General features: G+C 32.2%; 1 protein-coding gene across 1 annotated transcript; it reads left to right on the top strand.

Moving 5' to 3' along the window:
- Positions 1-11,847: 11,847 nt before the first annotated feature.
- On the top strand, positions 11,848-17,489 carry LOC137239101 (odorant receptor 49a-like). Its single transcript, XM_067764018.1, has 4 exons — positions 11,848-12,629; positions 14,127-14,328; positions 16,704-16,859; positions 17,368-17,489. Exons 1-4 carry the CDS (start codon positions 11,848-11,850, stop codon positions 17,419-17,421), a joined length of 1,194 nt encoding a protein of 397 aa, XP_067620119.1. The 3' UTR covers positions 17,422-17,489.
- The last annotated feature ends 2,257 nt before the right edge of the window (positions 17,490-19,746 follow it).

The following is a 19,746-nucleotide window of genomic DNA, read 5'->3' as shown; positions in this document are numbered from 1 at the left end:
ATCATTTTGACTTATTACAGCAACGGTTGCAGATGCAACAAGAATTCGCTCAACTATTAACAAACGTGGCGGCCAGTAGTGCAGCCGCTGTTGCGGTACAACAACAACAACGAGGACGTGTCAATGGCGATAATAGCAATTACGGAAGTACAACAAATAATAACAATCGAGCAGCTCAAGCTGCAGCTGCAGCAGCGGCAGCTGCAAAAAATTCACTTTCTTCTATTTTACCGTATTCGAATTTGTTCTTTTAAGTTGCCGTTTCAATTTTAGATTTAAGCGCAAAAGTTAATTGTTTATTAACAAAGTTGTGTTTATGAATTTCAAATATTTATGTTTATGTTTTATTAACAAATTCATTGCGTACAAGCAATATTTAAAAAGGTAATATGATTGCCATGTTCGATTTGGGAATTAACGCTTAAACAATTTACAAACAATTTCTCTTAGAAAAATATTTCAACACACGTTAAAAAGTGCTAATTTGAATGCTATAAGTTTACTTTTATTTTTATTAATTGTCAATTGACCGCTTTTCATGCCCTTTTTTTACAAAGAGAAAATATTTATTTATCATTAAAAATAACTAAAACAAAATTTAGTTAAACTCTAAAGCATTAAACATTGAATTTTTGTCTCTGCAAACATATATATAAATACACATCACTTTATTTAATTTCATTTAAGACAATATTGGAATATATATTGACGCGCACATTAACTGCTTTCTAATAACATTTTTTTAAAGAAATTTTAAAATTTATTTCTAAATCTTTCTATGGAATTGTAAAATACAGTTAAAGCATATTGGTGTTTTATAACACAAGGCTTAGCAATAACGGAAACTTCATAACGGAAACGTTTTAAAACAGGAAGTCTCGTATAGTTTTTAATTTTAAAGTAATTGTAAGCAAGAAATTGTGTTTAGCCAAACGACTATGAGATCGTCGAATTTGTATATTGTATTCACATAAAAATGACAGCATACAACTATTCAACTAAAATTAAATTGTGACGCTTTCCCAAATGTAATGGTAAATTGTTAAGAAATATTTAATCCTTCAGTTATAAAAATACAATTATTTGATTCGATTTAACAAAAAATCAGCTTTATATCATGCTTACATTTAAAAGAAAATTGTGTTTTGAAACTGAATGTACTCAATTTTTTGGCCAACTAAGTTTGAACAATTTATGTATATGTTTTATCTTCTGTTTTTATGCCAACAAATGCAACAAATTTTCTTTCAACAATCATCCATTATTAATTCATTGATACCGGGTCTGGTTTGATATTTTGTTTGGTCTAAGATATTTTATAAAAAAAAAATTACATTTCAAAATTTGTACCTTTTAGCTCTATGCTGACTTTTGATCATAAAGCCGCGCTATAGACAAAATGCTCTTTGCTATAAAAAATATGCATAAGAAAGCAAAATATTGGTAATGTTTTAGTTCAACACTTGAACAGTCAGAACAGGGCTTTTAGTTTCTCATTTTCATTGAAGGATGTTAAATTTTGTAGGGTGTGTTTATAACTTAAGCATGTCTTGCAATGTTTTCATCACAGTTTAGATGCCTTAAAAAGTAAAAAAATCTCCGTTTTTCGAAGTTAACCTCTAAACCATTGGTCCGAGCTTTCAAAGTTCGAAATTGAAACCTTTCCGTATTTTTTTAATTAACTCATTACAAAAACTGAAATAGTAAAAATGTGGGCGCGATTTAAATGTTCTTCTAATTTTAATGGTATAATTTCCTTTTTTCGAAGTTTCTATACAGGTGCGGTACGTGGTAGAAAGCCAGTTGTACGACAAAATTAAAAACTAAATTTTTCCGAACATTTTTCCAGCTCTTATAGTATACACTTGAAATGATGAAACGCTTCCAAATAAATTAATTAAATAAAGAACGCAGCACTCTACCATACTTATTTAAACACTACGAAAGTTTCAATTTTGAGCTTACAAAGTCTATACTAAATATATTGTGGAGGCTAACAGGGAATAGCGATGAAATACCTTTTTGGCTCATTACTCAATCCCTTCATATTGTACACACCAATCAGTTAATAAGTTTATTATTTAATAGCTTACTTTGCATATTTTGACGATTAAGTTACTGAAAAATCATATATTAATATATTAATCAATTATCAACCTTTCTTGGATTACTTAGTAAAATTTAAACTTAATGACGACGATGTTATTCATCCTCATAAAAATATATGCATTTGATCCTACTAAATGAAGAAATTAATGCATAGCAAAGCTAAAATTGTAATAACATCACTTTTATATACAAAATAAATAAAAGAAACACATGTTTTAACAAGCGAATGCTAATTATGAATGTATGCCTACCCCTTTAAGGAGTTTAATTTATTTTAGAATAAACAACCAAATTATTATTAAATAGTTTGTAAAATGGAGTTGCCAAGTAAGCGTAGCGTATCATCCAAATAATATTAACTAGAAAGAATCTTTGATGTATAGTAGTTTTGATATAAAACTTACAAAAGAAATGTTTCATGTAGCAAAAGATAGTTGCGCGGAGCAAATAGTATTATATTTATTTTATGCTTTCGCATATAGTGAAAAACAAAATGTATGGCATTCAGGAAGAAATTAAAATTTTTATAAAATCACTGAACCTTTTAATATGCATATAATATTGAATTCTCTTATTTCTTAGAAACTTTTTGTTCTTTATGCTACTTTTAAATTGCTATTTGCAAACTGAATATTGGAAAAAAATATATCTGTATTATACACATATTTATATACATTGCGAACTTGCAGATCATGGTAAATAAGTACTAATTACGATATATAATAATAATAATATGAATTATACATATAATATTAACCGAGTTATGAAATATATCTTTATATAAATTTACAAAAATACATGTTTTATTTTAAAAATTTTCTTTTTTAAAAATTTTCGTTTACAATTTATTTTTTTCTGATTATTCTTCGTTTAAAATGATTAGCATAGTATTAGCCGTTTCCAATGCTGATTAAAGCCCATTTTAAAACTTATATTAGTCCCTAAAAAAAGAAATACTTGTCGCAATAAACCGCCGAGATATAGGCCGAACCTTATTTACAATTCACGGGGTGCTCCTTTTTAATTTTCTCCGAACGGCATCTGCAAGGCGAGTTAATTTTTGCTAAGTAGCTTTTCATGGCGGAAATATACTCGGAGAGGCGACCACGCTTATAAGAACTTTTTTCTAAATGAAACTTATTTTTTATTAATTAAATCGAATGTATTTTAATGTTGCTTTTCCCGGAACTTGAACCCGATAACTTCGGAATATTTCAAAGAAACTCGAAATCGAAAATTCTAAATAAGTCGAGATTTGTTTGCTATTGTATGTTATAATCCCATTTAACTTATACGTCTGACGTGTCACGTAATTTTCTTTTGTATCGTATTCAATCCGTGGCCCGTGGTTCTAACGGCGTTATTCTTATGACCATTTTCACCACCCCTGGTTAAGCTAGGGGGTTTAAGTAAGCCAAGGACTCGATGACAGACACATTTGCGGGAAAAAATTATGATTACAAATTAAAATGGGCTATCAGTTCTTTAATTTTTATATACGGATCCATTTTTATGAATTCAAGCACCTACATATGTAAAACAAATACAGTAATTTTCTTGCTTGGGAAACGAACTATGGGTGTGGGTGTGTTCGAGCTGCATTTGTTGCAGCAGTTTTACTTTTTATAACAAAGCATCGCGTTTTTCGACAAAATTTGAGCAGCAGTTGCTCATCACTAGTAATTGCTGATCAGCTCGAACACAGCCATACTGATCCACCAACACATACACATTTTTTCTATAAGAAACTAAGCCATTTTTCACATTGAGCACACTTTTTTTTTGGAGGGCATTGACCTACACATAAAACTGCATAATATTTTTTGTCACAGGGCGTATGAGTAACATATTTTACTTTTTATGCGCGTATAGCAGCAATAAGGTATAATTCTGGCAGATAATTTACACTGCTATTCTTTGATAATAGCGATGACTCTACTAAAAGTTGAGTGAGATAACGATCATTAGCACCAAATTATAGATTTTTGAAAAATTGCGAATTGGACTCGGTACTAAGGTCTAGAATGATAAAGCAAGAAAAAAAAATTATTGACGCAACAATTTATATAAAATTAAAATATATTATTACCAATAAGTATAATAAAGGATTGGTCAAAGTATAAACATTTTTAGTATAAATTACCACAGTATAGTTTGGAGTAGGGAACGTGTTTTTTTACATAAACACAAGCTTAAAATAACAGAAGGATAAAGGGGAAAAAAAAAATAACAAAAGCAACAGAAAATCGCACAATAATCTAAAATACGTAAGTATTGGTTTTTTTTGACATTGGTTTAACAACTTTTTTAGATTAGAATAGAATGCTTATAATTAAAAAAAAAAAACGGAAAAATTAGGCTAACCAATAAAACAAAATGTGTGCTTTAAACATACATCCATACATAATATAAGCGAACTACTCGTATAAGTAAATTTAACAAATCAACGTTAACACAACAAATCAGCGCATATCTTGAATTAATAATTAACGTAATGTCCATACACTTGTCGACTGAAATGATTCGTTTTAAGGAAATAAAAAAAAACTAAGCAAAATGTGGTCAGCGTTGAACTACGAACAAAGTATACAAATGAGAATATCTACAATATTTATATACATATATTCATATGTATGTATAAAGGTGTATGGTAATTAAAAATGGAGGTGTCAATTTGTAATTGTAATTGTTTACTTTTGTACTTTTACACCTTATAATAACACATCAATAACATAGTTAAAATATGTATTAAAATAGAAACTTACTAAACACTATTGTAATGCCAGTAATGTTTCCTGGAAGGCGAGAATTCAATTAGGATTTTGGAGCACAGTTATAATTTTTGATCCTATTGTAACGAATTTAGTGCAGTTCCGCTTATTTGCAACCTTCTACTAATGTTCGTATCGCTAAACTGTTGAATAAATAACTCGAATATTCAATAATGCAAAATGGTATTTATTAGAGTACTTCACAATAACACTTATACTTCGCAACCAATAGCGTGTACTTCTTTAGTCTAAAAGACTAATAAACATAATATATATATATATACTGTATCCAGAAGTGTCGCCCAAGATCAAAAAAGTAAACTTTTGCCTAGGAAATTTTTTTAGAAGTCAATCGAAAACCACCTATGTTGTACCACACAAAATGCTGCTCCAATTTTTTGGCTACTGCAGATGATATCAAAATAACAATAAAGGTTAAACAAGTATACTAAGTTACTAGAGGTGTTTTTTTTCTTTGGAGAAGCTTAACCACGTCGTCTATAATATAGATATAAACATAGTAAATAAGATTATCAATACATTTGCTTTAAATCACTACGTTCCGTCAAACTCATAAGCATAAGCAGTCAAGGTTGTAAGGATGTGTCAAACACAACATCCGAACGCTTATCGAAAATTTTCTCTTAGTATGCCTTGGTGAAGTTGAAAAATAAATTTTGCAAGAACATTATTTTGCACATTAACAATAAAATATGATTTGTTATTTGCACTTAGACTTCAGGACTTACTACGAACAAAAGTGGCACGTCCGAACAGGTTTAATTCGATTTTTGAGCAACCAAAAACAAAGCTTATATGTACATTTCTTTAAGAACTATTCCTACGACATTTTTATTAGCATAAACCATTTCGCTATTATATAATATCTCACGTCAAATATGGTAAACACCAAACTGTATAAATTTTTGACTCCATTAAATAATGAATGTAGGAAATATTGAGTTCAATAAGCGCCTTAATGAAGAAAACTAGCCTAAGTCTTTTATTATCTATCTTTTATAACAGGACAACAAGAAAAGCAAACACTATTTGACACCATTTTCTTTACTTTTTTTAATATTTCATTTAAATTCTGTGTAGACTAGACTTCGTTAGGTAATTAGAATAAATAAGAAATATTTTTTTTTTAATATTTAATAAATAATTTTAATATATTATAAATGCAATGTCTTCACTTTATATGTAAGTAAGTAAAAAAAAAACAAAACTGGTTAATTAAATAATTAACGTATGCAAGTAAAACTATCTTACTAATTACTGTCTAATACTTACTATCATTTGTGTTGTGTGTTTATTAATGTACTATAGCATAATTATTAAACCAAAAATAAGCCAAAATATACATATATAGATACTATAGATATATACAGTTTATCTCTATCAATTCATTGCACATACATACATACAAACTATGACTGCTTCATTAAAAAAAGGAAAACGAAGGAGACCAGAGATTTGCGATTTGAATTAGAAATAACAACAAGTATTACTAAAGGTATTTAATTATATACATACATAAATGAATTAAACTATATATTATCCATTATTATATTTAATAAATATTTCACTCAAAATATTAAAAAAAAAAATTCAACTTCCTACCTATCACAACAAATTAATTCCCCTCCATTAACGAATTCAATTAAAACGGAGTAACACATTCACTCATACAAATAATATTGGAAAACATCTACAAAACATACATACATACATAAATACATATGTAAATTGGACTGCGATTTTAACGTGAAACCTTGCACAAAAGCTCCAAGAGTTGATCAAGTCAACGCTGTACCCAAGTCTTTACATACACACTTATGACGTAGTAAATATTTTCAAATATGTATTTCGACACTTTCAAAAACGCATTATACATATTACTGACAACATTAAAAACTAACTAAATAAAACTTAACGTGTTTGAAAAAACTGTGCAGCATTTTATTGCAAGAACTAATTTTTACAAAACGATTCTCAAAATAAAAGTCTACGAATCTCCAATTTATACTACTTTAGATCAAAAAAGGCGATTAGTCTAGGAAGAATCGAGGATGAGGGGATAAGATAGCTATTTGTCTGTTTTGATTTACAAATTTATTTTACCTTACTTCCTCTTATTTTACTTTTTTCTTAATTCACATATTATCGTTTAATTTTTTTTATCTGTATGTGTTTTTTATTATACTAAAATATTTCTATATCATATATGTATGGTTAATTACTGGAACGATTTTCGTCCTTTCTTGTCAATTTCGTTCTCGTTGCACTGAACTATGATGCAATAAACCAGACAGGTGAAGGGAATATTAAAAAAAGAAGTCGCATTTGACAATACTCGCCCTCATAAATAAAAATGTTGTTTCGTGACTTGGCTGCAATGTTGATTTTTTGTCAGTAGCATACAAAACACTACATTCATGCCTTTCTGAAACATAAAGTAACGTGCAGGAAAATAACGCCTGCGGTCTGTATTTTCTTCTGGCGACGGTCGTTATTGCTACGAGGACCTTATGTCAGTCGAGGAATTGACAACGTTTTAGTCAACAGAACGGAATGGCTGGACTTTCAGAGTATCACATTGTCCCCAACTAAGGAATATGGAAACAGAACCTTGACGTCAATGAGATGAGTGACTATTTGGCACAATACCACGAAGATTGACCGTATACGGTAGCAAAACCAAACATTTATATAGACCAAGCGTCAAGCGGTAGGCTTTTCCTCTTACTCTTATTTCTCTAACATTCATTCTTACTATTACGTTTCGTCTTATCCTACTATTGTTTTACTCTTGCTGTTAGTCTCTTCTTCCTACTTTTACTCAAACCAGTAGTAAAAAAGAAAAAAATGTTCACTGTCTACTACCTTAAAACTCATGGCCGGATTATGAGGGCCGTCAAACTTTTGTTGTTGTGCTACTTGGCTGCACCTGTCCGTTTTAATGCTTCATGCTCCAAACCCAATTCGATAAGTGATGACTGAATATCGTTTCATGTACACCCACCTTATTTTAATTTGATTATTATAATTATCTTTTCTTTTTATTTTCTCCCCTCCATTGCAGTTTCATTATATTATTCCTCAAATCGGTTACATAAAGACCAGAAACTATTTCAGTGGAAGTCAATTATACGGAATCGTAAAATAGGTTGATAAAACATTTTGGATATTTTGTGTTGGAGAATCTACGAGGTGTAATCAATTTTCAAGTTCTTTTTATGGGCATCTTTGAAGTCGTGAAATGCTTTATAATATAACGTAAGTAAAACTCTTCATGTATGAATCATAAAGTAGAGATATTTATGCCTAGGTATGAAGATCTCCTGTGCCTGTTTAGCCAATTGCACAGTACTACAGCTATAGTTCCGAGAAAATCAACATCAAAACTTTTAGAAACAGTTTTTCTAAGCGAGATCAACCCTCGGCAGTGATTCGGTAAACATTTTGAGTGTATTTATGTCTTGAAAAACTTATGAACGAAAATTTATGTCATAAAACATGTATATAAATAGAAGAAAAAGTACACAACCCTTATTTATATAAGATCCTATTATAACCCTGTAGGGAAAATCTTTAGTTCAAAACTGGTGCGCTTCTGGTGCATTCGGAACCACTACTAGTTCGCCCTCTTTCCCTTTTACATGCTTTCAACTGGTGAATCAACGTTTCGGATTCTACGAAATTGCCCTCACAATGAATTGAGTTAAATATAAGTAGTTTATCTTTGGCTTGATGTATTTCGAAGCTCAGATACGGAATACTGTTCGTCCTGTAACTACGTTATACTACTGTGAACGTATGGTCTGCGCTTAGGCTGCCCCGGTGCACTGACCCTCGTTGCAGTTGTTAACGCTATGTTCTTTGCTACCAGGTCTACAGGTGCAGCCGTCAAAATTGTTTTCAGGGCCTGTGTTATGCTAAAAATTGATAGCATGCATGCTTGGATGTCCACCAAACAAGGACTCAATAGTATAAGATAGGCTTTACAAGACAAAATCCGTGATCTCCGCGTTGGTGGCAGATTCCTGGTGAGGGGAAGCAAGAGTTCTATGTTTGGTATAGAGATTCCATATATGAGGAAGTCGAAGTGAGAGAGAGAGTGGGAGTGGAAATGGGAGTGGGACTAAGAGTGGAAGTAAGAGTGTTAGGGGCAGTAGGAGTGGGTGTGGGAGTGAAAGTGGGAGCAGGAGTGGGAGTGGGAACAGTAGTTGGAGTGGGAATGGGTTTGGAAGTGGGAGGAAGCTCAATGGAATAAGGCAAAGAGCAGAATAAGGAAAGCATAGAGAGTGGAGAGGGGAAGCGAGGCTCACTATATACATATATACATACATACATCCATGTATAGCCAGGTAAGAAATTAGCAATGAAAATGCAGCATTTATATACATACGAACGTAATGGGTACATATTTAGATTTTCGAACTTGTGCCTTTTTTGCTCTTAACGTCTGAGTGAGTATTCTATGGCTTATTGGTAAGAAAATAATTTAATTATAAACATTGTTTAAAATCAATACACAAGCTTCAGACAACATTTGTTGGCAAAAATTAAACTTGTATGGTTTCCTAATACCTATTTACCAGTATTTATGTATGAATCGGCATCCGTTATAAAAACATGACAAGAAATTATTTTACAAAACTATGCAGCTAAATACATATCTTCTCTTTTAATTAAAGTTAGAAAATATTTTATACCAGCAATATTATTATTATATTCTATTTAATAATTTGGGAAAAATTTAAACAACGTGACATCGGGACGGACAAGGCGACAGCTGTTTCGATTATACCTTGTAAATCTCTTCAAAGCCTTTTCTCCTGGGAGTGGGATTCGAACCCGCACTCCTACGATAGTTGAAATGGTTACAAACGCATTCAGCTACGTCATGCCTTAGTTGTTGTAACGTTTTTCCCAATTGCCTTCTTTTGCATATATTAGGGGGACTCATGATAGCATATAAACTTATAAGGTGTAAAATTATATCCATTTACACACGCGGTTATATGAACGCACCTAGTAATACTCTTGATAAACTTGATTGTTTTTCAGCTGTATTATTTCCAAAAAATTTTTTTTGATGGTTATACAAATTAAAAAATACCAAGATTAAGTGAAAAATCAAAACTAAAACGTCTTTACTTGCTGATGTTGGATATTTTTGATGAAAATGCCGTCTGTAATGTCCGCAAGGTTGCATTCCTTTGAGTTTACCGCGTTTACACAATGAAATGTGCGCGTAAATTTATACAAATTGTGTAAATGATTTTTCATACAAAATTTGACAGCTCGTGCGTAAACTAGATAAATTTATACGTTTACACACTTTATAAGGCATTTATACGGTTACATGAGTCCCCCTATTAATCTTCTACACATCACATACTTCGTATGTAAATATGTGTTGGAGTTATGCATGTTTGTAAGGCGGTTTCAGAGAAACTGGTATTGTTGCTGTTTTTGTTATATTTATAGAACTACAACGAATTAACCAAATGTTGTCTGTTTGTATGAGTTAATCGGGGATTGCCCGTATTGCTTTAAATGTATGAAAACATTTATTTCAAGCACGAAATATGTGATGTGTAGAAGATTGATATATGCAAAACAAGGCAATTGGGAAAAACTTTACAACAACTAAGGCATGACGTAGCTGAATGCGTTTGTAACCATTTCAACTATCGTAGGAGTGCGGCTTCGAATCCCACTACCGGGAGAAAAGGCTTTGAAGAGATTTACAAGGTATAACCGAAACAGCTGTCGCCTTGTTCGTCCTGATGTCACGTTGTTTAAATTTTTCCCAAATTATTAAATAAATTATAAAATTAAAAATTGCTTGAAATAAATGTTTTCATACATTTAAAGCAAAGCCGGCAATCCCCGATTAACACATACAAACAGACAACATTTGTTATATTCGTTTATGAAATGATGTTTATAGCATACTTTCCGATCCCACGCCAGGAAACCAGGTTAGGCCCAAAAGTTGAAACATTTGTTTACTTAAGGCTGGAAGCGAATTTGCCTTAGCCAAGCCCACATACACATTTCTGTTGTTATCTATTTACCTAAAAACAGTGAAAATATTATTAAAAAGAAAATAATAAAATGAATACCTAACAAGTTACACCAAAAAAAAAACTCATCAAGTCATAAGGTAGAAATAATAAATTCCAGCCTGGACGCCTGAAATTCCGTCACATGGCGATAGCACATCACATGGCTATCGCATGATTTTGACTGACGCGTTATGGTGTAGCACCACTAATCGATTACATTCATTGATTTGCTAACGATTGGTTGAATCAGCTTGATTATGTGGATATGGTTATGTCAAGAATTACAAGGATTTAAGTTAGTGTCAACAGCATAATTTTAAATATCATATAGTTTTAATAAAAACAGTTCAGTAAAACAAAGCTCCACACATACAACTCTTAAAGTAATTAAGATTTGAAGTAAGGGGTATTTTTAATTGCTTCAGTTTGTATTCATTCTGCAACATAATATCATGGCTTTCTACGGCTTTGTCAATTTAATATTAAATTATAATCCATTATTCAGTTTTCCACATTCCTTGTGTTTCAAGCAGGTGTATTGGTTGTTTACAAAACCACAAAAGAGGTAACCACATTGCCGTCACAATTGTAAAAATTTAACCCTTCGCCAGTGACTTCATTTATTAGTCACGTTCGTGCGAAAAAATTCAGTTTATTGAAATTTAGTATTAGATTTATGTAAATTAAATGTAATGTTGGACTGTAAATTAAAATATTTGAAACATACGGCGAGATATGCCACATTGAATGCCATGAGTAGCACCCAAGGGTTAATCACATTTATGCTTTTTTTAATTTAGAAGTTTATAAAAGCTGTTTTTAAAGCGAGGCATTTTCAAAGAGCACTCAGAGCCTTTTAGAATTCGGGAGCTTTAAAACCGTAAGTAATGGATTCGATAGATTTTGTGCAGTTTTTCTGGTTGCCGAATACTTTATACCGCATGGTCGGTTATGACTTCCAACAATTACCAAGACCACGTTGGCGTCAGATATTAATGAACGTGTTTTTGATTTTCACATTCACTTTGGGAACTTGGATCCGCGTCTATATTATTGATCAACTTCGCCGATTGATTGCCAGTGGTGATATTTTAAATAGTTTTCGTTTGGCCGTTTACGTATTTTATGCCTTCGATTCGAATGTAAAATTTGCTGTTTTTGTTTTAAAAGTGCAACGCTTACGTAAGATTTACGAATGTTTGGCTGCTGAATATCCGCAAACGAACAAAGAGATTCAATTATACCAAGTTAAAAAGTACAGTTTTGGGCATGCTCGCTTAATAATACGCACTTATATGTTAGTCGTTAATTTAATAATACTCGAACCATTATTGCAATCCATTTGCACGTATATACTTGATATATTTCGTAATGGTTATAGTGGTACAAAGTTTCCATATTTGCATCCCACACCAATGCCCTACAACTTTGATTATCGTCGACCACTTTATTATATACCACTTTATATGTCGGAGTATTTGAACTCACATTTTTGCACCGTAACTAATTTGGGTACAGATACATTTGTATGTGCATTTGCCCAACAAATTTGTATGCATTTGGAATATTTGGGTAACTCTTTGGAAAATTATGAGCCAAGTGTGGAAAATTCGAAAGCAGATTGTGAGTTTTTAAAGAAATGGGTTAAAAAGCATCAGCTTATGTTAAAGTAAGTTCAACGTATTTATTTTTTCAATTTGGATTCCGTTTGAAAAAGAAGTCCTAAGCATGCACACTAAGGATGACGATCGATGGGTCCCGTAGTCCCAAGATCCTGAGATCCCGCTCTTTTTATGTCCCAAAAATCTTGGGATTAAGGTTTCGATGTGGTGAACCCGAATCTGAATCAAAACAGTTCCGGAACTTAGGTTTTTTTAGATATGCGAACCAAAAAGTGTTTTATTTCTAGATTTGTTTTTTTTTCAAGATCAGTTATGCTGAAAGTAGATACCACTCATTCTCTTCAAAATCGATTTTTAAGAAAATCTTTTTTTGCTTCTCGTGTACTTAATTTACCAAGGTTGACTAGTTCGAAAATGTGTTGCAATTTTTGTCAAAAACCATAAAGAATTCTATACAGGCTAAGATCGGGAATATCCCGGCATTCCGAGGCTGAACTTTCAGATTCCGAAACTACCGGGAGGCAAAAAATCTTCATCTTCGGTTTTTTTGAAATTGCGTTTCGGAAATTGATTTGAAGCTTTGATAAACTTTTTTGTCTTAGCAACGTCTTAAAGTTTAGCTCTTCTAATTTCAAATTTATACCGATATGCTCCAGATCCCGATCAAATGAAACTAAAAACTTTTCCAAAATATGCTATCATTTACACTCAGAGAAAAACGCCGTTCTAAAATCCAGCACCACCGGAATCAATGCAAGCTTTTCATGTTCTTACTTTTTTGTTCTTGAATAACGAACGACCTGTGCTCAAAACAACAACCTTGTTCTTGAACTGACAACCGTTTTCTTGAAAAGAGAACGGATGGTCTTAAAATATGAACAAATGTTCTATTAATGAGAACAATGTTCTTAAATTAAGTTTAAGAAAAAAGAAACGGTACGATTCGTGTGCACTACAATGTTAAATACAACATTTGGCACAAGCTATCAAACAGTTGTGGTGGTCCAGCGGCTATGATGTTGCGGTTGCGATCGTGTGGCGCGAGTTCGATCGCCGTCAAACTCTGAAGTTTTTTATATTCTATTTTTTAACTCTTATTTTTCGTTCAGTTCCATTTACATGTGCACACGTAATTCTCAACCTTGTTATGAAATGTTTTAAATATATATTCAAATTACATCATCAAATAAGAAAAATTTCTCGATAAGAGAACTATACGAAAAAATGCATATTATGCGTTTTTTCAAACCTTTTGGAATTTTAATAATAATTTGTTCTGTTATTAATACTTTTTATTAATGACAACAAATTATTTATTAATAAAACCGTTCTTAAAACAAGCCCATCGGTTACGAGTTAAGAAAAAACGTACTAAACAGACTTTTGTTAACGAATGTTCATAATTTTGAACGTGTTTCGTTCGTTTTAGAACGATTTTTTCTCTGAGTGTAGAGGAAGTACAAAGTGCATGTATACTTAAAAAATGTTGATTATTTCAAATTTATTTCCTTGATATATTTATCAGAAATGTTTTGTCTTTTTAGCCTCTGCGCTGAACTGAATGAAATCTTTGGCATATCCATGCTATTTATGATAATATCAAATTGTACTTTATATTGCATAATTGTCGTTCAACTTAAGTTAGAGGGAATTGGCATGACTTTTGTTAAGTTTATATGCTTCTTTTCTGTTACGGTTATACAATTCTTTGTCATATGCCAATTTGGACAAAAGCTAATTACGATGGTAAGTTTGAGTTGTATTTTCTACGTGTTAAAAACTTGGTTAATCCGAAAAAATTTTCTGCGAAAAATCGTCTGTCTATATAGGAAGAAACCCAATCGGTTTGAAAATTGTTTACTTAAATTAATATTGAAGTTTTAATGAAAGGGTGCATGGAATATCTACACATTAGAGCGTTCGATTTGATTCATTAATGGCCGTCGTTGTATAGTAGGGAGTTTTCTTAGCTACGATACCCGAGGTCTGAAAGTTAAAAAATTTTTTTTATAGATACTTGTAAAAGCTGTTAGGGTGCCAGCAATGTTTAAAGCCTGTAAAATATATGAAACAATTTTTTTTTCGCTTCAGGCCTAAACTAGCAAGGAACTCTTCCGTAAGCCCTAGATTTTGTGTTTTTGCAGATTTTATGAAAAATAAAATAATTGCCTTAAAAATTCATATTCATTCGTATTCATACATTAAAATATTTTCATCGATTAAAACAATAAAATGTAAACAAATTCCAACTCATACGCCATGACATCCCTACCAATAGTCACTTACCGAACTAACACTGAAAGGAAGAGGAAGTTTACTACTACCTATTCCCGTATCTCTAATTAGCAAATCGAAATAAATTTTAGTTCTCCAATCGAAATCTGATGTATTTCTCTAATGATATTCTAATGTGAGATGATTTTGAAATAGTTCTATAATCCTCCTAGAGTCGATTTCTAGTGTAGTTTTCTAACGATTTTCACGACTTTCCATAAAATATGCTCCCAAGTTCTAAGTTTAAGACTCAGAACGAATTATTAAACCAAGGAAGTTATTAAGTTTTGTTTTACACTCTACAACACAGTATGGAAATTGAGTTCTTTCGAGTAAAAATGAAGTGGCTCAAGATGAAACGAGTTGATCATAAAAATGTTAGAGAACCTGGGTCCTTATTACGTTTTGCGATAAATGATCGAAGCTCACAATAGCACAAAAATAGTGAATCCGATTAGTGGCATATAGTACTTGTGAAATCCAAAAACGTAATACGGGCCCTGATTTTTTTATCAATTTTTTAATAAACTTTCCATAAGCTTGCTCTCACAAATTTTTCTTCACCCAAATACAAAAAATAAGAGTTTTTGTGGTTAAATCATACCGCCCAGTATAAAGCCGAATGGATATTTCGACGCGAAGTTGATTTTGTTGGTTAGGTTATCCGTATTAAATTTAAGGAGCAACTGTTAAAAAAACAACAGAAAAAGAATTATATTTGAAATTGTCCATATCGGAATCGCCCATTGTTTTTTAGAAATGCACTTTGAAACATAGGCTAAAAATTGTAATTATTATTAAATCCATTTTCACACTTTTGTTAGAGCTTCGATAATATAAAAAAAGATATTGAGAAGGTTTTCTTGGTAAATCTGCTAACAGCAGTGAATTTGATTTACAACAACAACTTAAGTCTAGCTTAATTTGTACCTCAAGTCCCATATCTAAAGAGCTTTAAACTTCTAATTATATCCCAGAAGTATTCAAAAAAAGATTCGGCTAAATTAAAAAATGTCATTTATGGAAATGCAAAACTTGGCATTAGGACATTCTCATTACTAAATACTAATGGTTGTTTTATGTTTGACAATCGTAATTGTTCGTGATTCGTAACTTGCAAAATTTGCAAAACAAATTTTTTTTGCAAACATTTTAATTCTGGCTCGGTAAAAGTTCTTACATTTGAGTAATTTTTAACGTTAAGGGTCAGAAACGTAATGTTATCAATATAACAGCATCTTAACCTTATAGTCAATCTCTAGGAAAAAGTTTAAACATTTTTTATACTCAGCTGAGCAAAGCTCACACAGTATATAATTTTTAATCACTTAGCGGTAGCCTCTAAACGGAGTTAACTATTCGAGATAAATAAAGATTTCCATATATCAAAATTATCAGGATGCATCATATAGCCATGCCCGCCCGTCCATTCATCTGGGGACACGATGACTTGAGTACGTTTTGAGATTTCATGTTGAGCTTTAGCATGGGATTTCTTATCTCTCTTCGCTACTTAATATGAGCGAAATCGGACGATATACATGCCCTTTTTAAAAAACTATTTCTTCTACGTTTCGGGATCGATAACTAAAAGAAAAAATACTTCGGTACATTCATTTCCTTAATAAAAAAAAACTATTTCTAATAAGAGTGGGTAAAATCGACTCATAAACACGCCCACATTTGATAGAGCTTAGTGTCAAAAAACTGAATATTATTAACTATACTAAGACCTTAGCTGAGTATTAACTAAATGCTCGGTTGCATCCGAATTTAAACACCTTTATAGTTTCCGAATTATTTTTTCATTTTCAAAGAAAAATATATAAATATCGTGTTATTTTCAGAGTGAAAAACTCGCTTTCTACGCTTACAGCAATCGTTGGTATAACGGTTCTAAAATGTACAAAAATATGCTTTTAACCGTGATTACTCGTGCTCAGGATCCAGCTAAGGTGACGGCGAAAGGATTTCAGCCCATTTCGCTTTTGACTTTTCAAATAGTAAGAATGGTATTCATAATCCATAATATGTATATTAGACTGGGTCGATTTATTAACCGATATCGCGCCATCGATTTTTCGATAGGATTTGAGCTCAGGAAGAAAAGTTCCACTACGCATACCCAAAAAAATAATTTTCGAGCATGCAAACAAAATGGCGAAAGCGTAAATTTTTCTAACAAAACACTCCACAAAATCCAAAAAATATTTTTTTTTCAAAAAAAACTGTTGTAAAAACGTTGGCGATAACAGTTTTTGAAAAAAAAAAATATTTTTTGGGTTTTGGGGAGTGTTTTGTTCGAAAAATTTACGCTTTCGCCATTTTTTTGCATGCTCGAAAATTATTTGTTTGGCTTTTTTCCTGAGCCCAAATCCTATCGAAAAATCGATGGCGCGATATCGGTTAACTTTCGTCCATACAAATCGACCCAGGTTAATGTATATGTTATTATTTTAAACAAATTCTAGCTTGTGTGTATTTATTGACTTTAGACACGTCCTTTTGCAGGTAATGACAATGACTTATCGCGTTTTTGCAGTATTGCAACAAGCTTTGGATTAATTCAATGCAAGTCGGATTACACGGCGTATACGTAATATGTTTGAATAAAGCAAGATAAATGTGTAATCCCTCAAATGCATTATGAATAAAGTAGGTTTACATAAATAAAGCTTATATGCAGTTCTACAAACATTTTTAGAAAATTACATTTACCCGATTAATAATTATTTGTTGTGTTATATCTCCATTCCATCATTCAAAAGAATAAGTATCACGGTATGGCTAGAATCCTGAACGTAAGCGTAAGCGTAGTCTCTATAAGTGGTATGTTGTGTGGTATAAATGTAGGGTGTAAATGCAGGCGTAGTGTTTTGGTAAGTTGTATGGAGTTGTAGAGATTGTGTAAGCGTAGCCGGAGTATGTGGTATTGTTAAATTGTATGGAGTAAAAGAGATTGCGGCCCTGACTCGTAGGATTTTAAGAAGTCATCTCCGTAAGCATTATGAAGAAGTCCGTCACTTAAGAGCTCAGCCATATGAAAAAGGCCCTCAGAGATATCCACGAAAAGTCGTCGGACTACTATGCCAGATATTGTCCGCTGAACCCCGTTCTTAAAGCCAACTTGTCAGTATCGATTGTTAACGATAGGAAGCCAGAAACTATTTCTTTCTGGTAAAGTTACCTCTGTTGTGGTTTAACTTCAACCTCTGGGCGAGCTCTACTTAACTTAAAGATATTCGTTTCCTAGACGTAGAACTGTATGTCTACATACATCCATTTCACAGTAGATATTTTGAGGTTCCAGTAACGAAATTTCGTTTCAATCGACAAGCTAAGGGAAGTTTATTAAAAGGAAAGTTAATATGAACAAGCATTTATTGTAAATAACTGTACTTTTAATAAAGCAAGCATTTAAATTTTTCTGAGAATATTTAACAATAATAAAATTGTTTAGGTGCAATTTATGTCGTGTACCGTTGTTTGTTTGATTTTAATTCCATTTTTTTCTTTAAAACCAATAAACTACAAATGACCATGTAAAAGGCATTGTTAGCAAACAAAATTTACAACTGCTGCTAGATCGTTAATTGCATTTTATATGCAGCTGCCATTTGATTGTGGCAGCCAAAAACGACGATGCAATGCTTATAACAAGAAACCTACATCGTATAAAACGACTTATCGCACAGAAATGCGGCAGATAAAGGCAAACATTTAGAAATATACATTAGACTGGGTTCGCAAAAGATAGACTGCCTCAACTACTACTATTTGAGGCTTATGTTGAGAGGGATTGGAAACAAACATGTTTTTATCATAACTTGGTTATTCAACAGCAAATTTTTTACATTGATAGGTATGCCATTAGTATAATCTTTTGAAGCTCTTTGTTTCCTTCTAAAGCGATTTCGAGCTGTGCAGGTATATCCGCATACTTTTGTCAGCTTAACGAGTTCTAGCTCTTTACAGTTCGTTGTACCAAACTATGGCATACTGAGGGTATAGCGCTTTCCGTAAGCGTTGCTGATTAAGAAGAGCTCATTTCGAGTCCGCCAATTTTTATTTTAGTTTTTGGTTTAAAGTGAACTTTATCTTAAAAGTTGTTACATATTTTGGAATTGGTTTTACACCCATAGTGTCTTCGACGTCCTACAAATCGACCCTCTCTAATACAAAGAAAGGCGGGATATACTACCTCCTAGAAGATTTTTCCACGTGCTAGTTTTAAATTTTGCCTACAAATTGGTGGGACGGTATCTACATGATTTATGCAGCCTCCACACGGCATCTGCAATCAGAAAAAAAAAATGTTATGGGAGAAATACACTCCCTAGCCAGCTTAGAAAAAATTTTTACAATTGAAAACAAATTTTTCCTTAAGATTTGTATGTAGCTTTCCCCGTGAATTGAACCCAGAACATTGGTATGGTGAGTGAGCACAATACCATCACACCACGGCGGCCGCCTTTTGCGTCTTTAGGTAAAATTAAGAAGTTCAGTGTTTCAACTGGCACTGCTTGTTGATTAAAAAGCGAAAGAATTACTCGGTTTCTTACGGTTTTTGTATCTCACACCTTTGCGATTGAGAGTTATTACATTGAATGAACAAGCTATTAAAAGTCGAACTTGGCACTGTGCTGAAAATGTAAAGCCTCCAAGCAAAAGTACGCTGAAATATACATATATATGTACATAAATAACATAATAACGACTGACAGCTACGCTTTGTCAAGCAAGTAAATACATGCTGACTTTTTCATGTAACAAGTAACAATTATTGTTTTCATTGCTCACTTTCAGGCGCTCAACCCACAAATTTATTCATGTGAACACATATATGTACATGTGTAAATACATAAAAATGTGTTTGCACACTGTTAACTT

This window comes from Eurosta solidaginis, chromosome 2 (assembly GCF_040869045.1).
Source record: "Eurosta solidaginis isolate ZX-2024a chromosome 2, ASM4086904v1, whole genome shotgun sequence".
In the NCBI taxonomy this organism is placed as follows: Eukaryota; Metazoa; Arthropoda; class Insecta; order Diptera; family Tephritidae; genus Eurosta; species Eurosta solidaginis.
The sequence above is the reverse complement of the archived record's forward strand: the minus strand, read 5'-3'. Positions and strand labels throughout refer to the sequence as shown.